This window comes from Bactrocera oleae, chromosome 6 (assembly GCF_042242935.1).
Source record: "Bactrocera oleae isolate idBacOlea1 chromosome 6, idBacOlea1, whole genome shotgun sequence".
Taxonomy (NCBI): domain Eukaryota; kingdom Metazoa; phylum Arthropoda; class Insecta; order Diptera; family Tephritidae; genus Bactrocera; species Bactrocera oleae.
This window is the reverse complement of record NC_091540.1, coordinates 33,379,039-33,383,471: the sequence shown is the minus strand read 5'-3', so window position 1 is coordinate 33,383,471 and position 4,433 is coordinate 33,379,039. Positions and strand designations below refer to the sequence as shown.

General features: G+C 26.6%; 1 protein-coding gene across 1 annotated transcript; it reads left to right on the top strand.

The window, feature by feature from the left end:
- Positions 1 to 1,478: 1,478 nt before the first annotated feature.
- Positions 1,479 to 2,045, top strand: LOC138857894 (NADH-ubiquinone oxidoreductase chain 6-like; the record flags this gene model as incomplete). Its single annotated transcript, XM_070111957.1, is given in 1 exon segment — positions 1,479 to 2,045. A coding segment is annotated over 1 exon segment (543 nt), but the record flags the coding sequence as incomplete, so codon positions are not given.
- Between the last annotated feature and the right edge of the window lie 2,388 nt (positions 2,046 to 4,433).

The window sequence follows — 4,433 nt, the reverse complement described above, 5'->3', positions numbered from 1 at the left end:
AATTGAAATAATAAAAACGAAAGAAATTGACTTCTGACAGGAAAATTTAATAATCAGGGAAATAATATTAAAATAGAATTCAAATATCAATTCATAAAAAAGGGTTATAAAAATAAAAAAGGACTATATAATATATGATTGGATTTGAACTTAGGCAAAATATTTCACGTTGCAATAAAGAAGTCTGCTATACAAGCAGCACCACAGACAATATTCAATCTCTTATGTCTAATCTGTGAACTCAAACGGCTATTGTTGTTTATTTGCTTCAATGTTCATATGTCTATATGTGAATATTCTTGAAATTGCCTTCCTCCAAATTTCGCATGTCCAAATATATTTGCATATATGTACATATGTATGTCCCTCAAAATGTCTTTCGCAAAAAATCAAACATTCGCGCAAGTGACAAAAAAACGTAGACGCACCATCATCGGCCAATAATATTCAAGCGAACTCGCGGCATATTTTCTAAGTATTTTATATTACAACGACAACAAAAGCTAAAATCAAAGACAAATAAAGTAAATCATAATTAAACATATAATTACTTAATAAATAAAAATCCATTGTATTTAAACTATTATATAAATAAAAAATCCCAACTAATATAGGCAAAGAAACTAATAAAGTATAAAACAATAGATACACCCCCGCCTGAAGACGTTCAGGTTGATACCCTCACCCTAAAATTAAAAATAAAGTAGGAATTAATCTTCTTTCAAAAAATAAATAAAACATAAACAAGCTCATTCTTCTAAAAGTCAAAACTAAAAAAATTAACAAAATTAAAATATTAAATAAAAATAAATTTTTATGATTATCATACTTATAAACAGACTCACTAGCTGTAAGTATAAGAGTACAAATCCAAAATCTTAACAAAATCAATCCATAAGAAATAACATCAAACCCTAAAAAATAAGAAATATTCACAAAATAATTTGTACAATAATTTAAAACAATAAAAATAAAAGTTACAATAAATAATAAATTTTGAACCATTCAAAATAAACCATTTATAAAACAAATAGGACTAATAAAAATTATTATAAAAATTAATTTTAACATTGCAAAACATTAAACGATTGAAAATAATCATTTCCATGTGTACGAATTATAGAAACCAAAATAGAAAGCCCCAAAGCACCTTCACAAACTCTAAAAGTTAAAAATATTATACTAAAAAATCTTCTATAATCTATCAGATTCAAATAGATAAACAAAAGAAAAAATAAATTCAACACAATATATTCCAATCTCAAAAGCATTGATAATAAATGTTTTCGATTAAAAACAAAAACAAAAATACCTATTAAAAATAAAAAACAAGGTAACCCTCAATATAATTTTATTAACATTAGTTTTAATAGTTTAATAAAAACATTGGTCTTGTAAACCAAAAATAAGATTTAATCTTTTAAAACTTCAAGAGAAAAGAAATAACTTTATCATTAATCCCCAAAATTAATATTTAAATTAAACTACCTCTTGAAATCATACAATTCTTATTATATTCTTCCACATTAATTTCAAGATTTATTTTCATTCAAATAAACCACCCATTAGCTATAGGATTAATACTTTTAATTCAAACACTACAAATTTGTTTATTAACAGGACTAATAGCAAAAAGATTCTGATTCTCCTATATTTTATTTTTAATTTTTCTAGGAGGAATATTAGTATTATTCATCTATGTAACTTCATTAGCTTCAAATGAAATATTTTCTTTATCCATAAAATTAACAACTCTTAGTATTACTATTATAACAAGTCTTACATTTATTTCTCTATTTATTGATAAACTATCTACACTTCCTTTTATCCAAAACTTAGAAATAAATACCTACTTTAATACTAATTTATTTACACATGAAAATTCATTAAATCTACATAAATTATATAATTTCCCAACAAACCTAATAACAATTTTATTAATAAATTATTTATTAATTACACTAATTGCAGTAGTAAAAATTACTAAATTATTCTACGAACCTCTCCGGCCTATAAACTAATGAACAAACCTTTACGAACTCAACACCCCCTATTTAAAATTGCAAATAATGCTCTAGTAGATCTTCCAGCCCCAATTAATATTTCAGCTTGATAAAACTTCGGGTCACTATTAGGATTATGTTTAACTATTCACATTATCACAGGATTATTTCTAGCTATACATTACACTGCAGATATCAACTTAGCATTCAATAGAGTAAATCACATTTGTCGTGACGTAAACTATGGTTGATTACTACGAACTATTCACGCTAACGGTGCTTTTTTTTATTTGTATTTACTTACATGTAGGACGTGGAATTTACTACGGTTCATATTTATTTACTCCTACATGATTAGTAGGAGTCCTAATCTTATTTTTAGTTATAGCAACAGCTTTCATAGGATATGTCCTACCTTGAGGACAAATATCTTTCTGAGGAGCAACAGTTATTACTAATTTATTATCCGCTATCCCATACCTAGGAATTGATTTAGTACAATGAGTATGGGGAGGGTTCGCAGTAGACAATGCTACTCTAACCCGATTTTTCACATTTCACTTCATCTTACCATTTATTGTACTAGCAATAACATTAATTCATCTTTTATTTCTCCATCAAACCGGTTCAAATAATCCCATCGGATTAAATTCCAATATTGACAAAATCCCTTTCCACCCCTACTTTTCATACAAAGATATTGTTGGATTTGTAATTATAATAGCAGCCCTACTACTCTTAACATTAATTAACCCATATTTATTAGGAGACCCAGACAACTTTATCCCAGCTAATCCTTTAGTTACCCCAGTTCATATTCAGCCAGAATGATATTTCCTTTTCGCTTACGCCATCCTTCGATCAATCCCTAATAAACTAGGAGGAGTTATTGCTCTAGTATTATCAATTGCTATTCTAGCTATTCTTTCATTTTACCACATAAGAAAATTCCGGGGAATTCAATTTTACCCAATCAATAAAATTTTATTTTGAACTATAGTGGTTACAGTAATTTTATTAACATGAATTGGAGCACGACCAGTAGAAGAACCTTACGTTCTAGTAGGACAAATCCTAACTATCATTTATTTCTTATATTATATTATTAACCCATTAATTAATAAATGATGAGATAATTTAATTAATTAGTCAATGAGCTTGAACAAGCATGTGTTTTGAAAACACAAGATAGAAATTAACCTTTCTATTGACTTTACTAAATAAAATTAACCATATATAATAAATCAACAATAGTTTAAACCCAATTACAAATAACAAAAAATTTAATGAAAAAGGTAAAAAACTCTTTCAAGCTAAATATATCAATTTATCATAACGAAACCGAGGTAAAGTGCCTCGAACCCAAATAAACATAAATGAAATAAAAGTCAACTTTAAATAAAATATAATACTAAACAAATCACACCCCAAAAAAATAACACAAAATAATATACTTATAAATAAAATTCTAGCATATTCAGCTATAAAAATTAAAGCAAACCCCCCTCTTCTATATTCAATGTTAAAACCAGAAACCAATTCCGATTCACCCTCAGCAAAATCAAAGGGAGTTCGATTAGTTTCAGCCAAACAAATACAAAACCACACTAATCTTATAGGAAACAAAATTACCAAAAACCAAACAAATTTTTGATAATAAAAAAAATCTAAAATATTATATCTACCAATTAAAAAAACAAAAGATAACAACACCAACGCTATTCTAACTTCATAAGAAATTGTTTGTGCAACAGCACGTAATCCCCCTAATAAAGCATAATTAGAATTAGACGATCAACCAGCAACCATAACAGTATAAACCCCCAATCTAGCACAACACAAAAAAAATAACAACCCTAAATTAAAAGAAAATAATTTAACAAATAAAGGAATACACAACCAAGCAACTAAAGACAAGAATAAAGAAAAAATAGGAGAAAAATAATAAGAAATATAATTTGATAAAAGGGGATAAGTTTGTTCCTTAGTAAATAACTTAATTGCATCACAAAAACCTAAAACCTTACTTTCCAAAAGAGTTAAAAAAGCTACTCTCACTAAAACACAAATTACTAAAATTAAACCTCCAATAACTGATAAAATAAATTCCATAAAAAACAAGTACTATTTGTAATAATAAATTACATAAATAAATTCTAAATTTATTGCACTAATCTGCCAAAATAGTAATTAATCACATTCTATAAATAAAATATTATTATTTTAATGCCTGGTCCTTTCGTACTAAGGCATTATAAAAATTTAAAGATAGAAACCAACTTGGCTTACGCCGGTCTGAACTCAGATCATGTAAGAATTTAAAAGTCGAACAGACTTAACATTTAAGCGACTACACCTAAAATTATATCTTAATCCAACATCGAGGTCGCAAACTTTTTTATCGATATGAACTCTCCAAAAAAATTACGC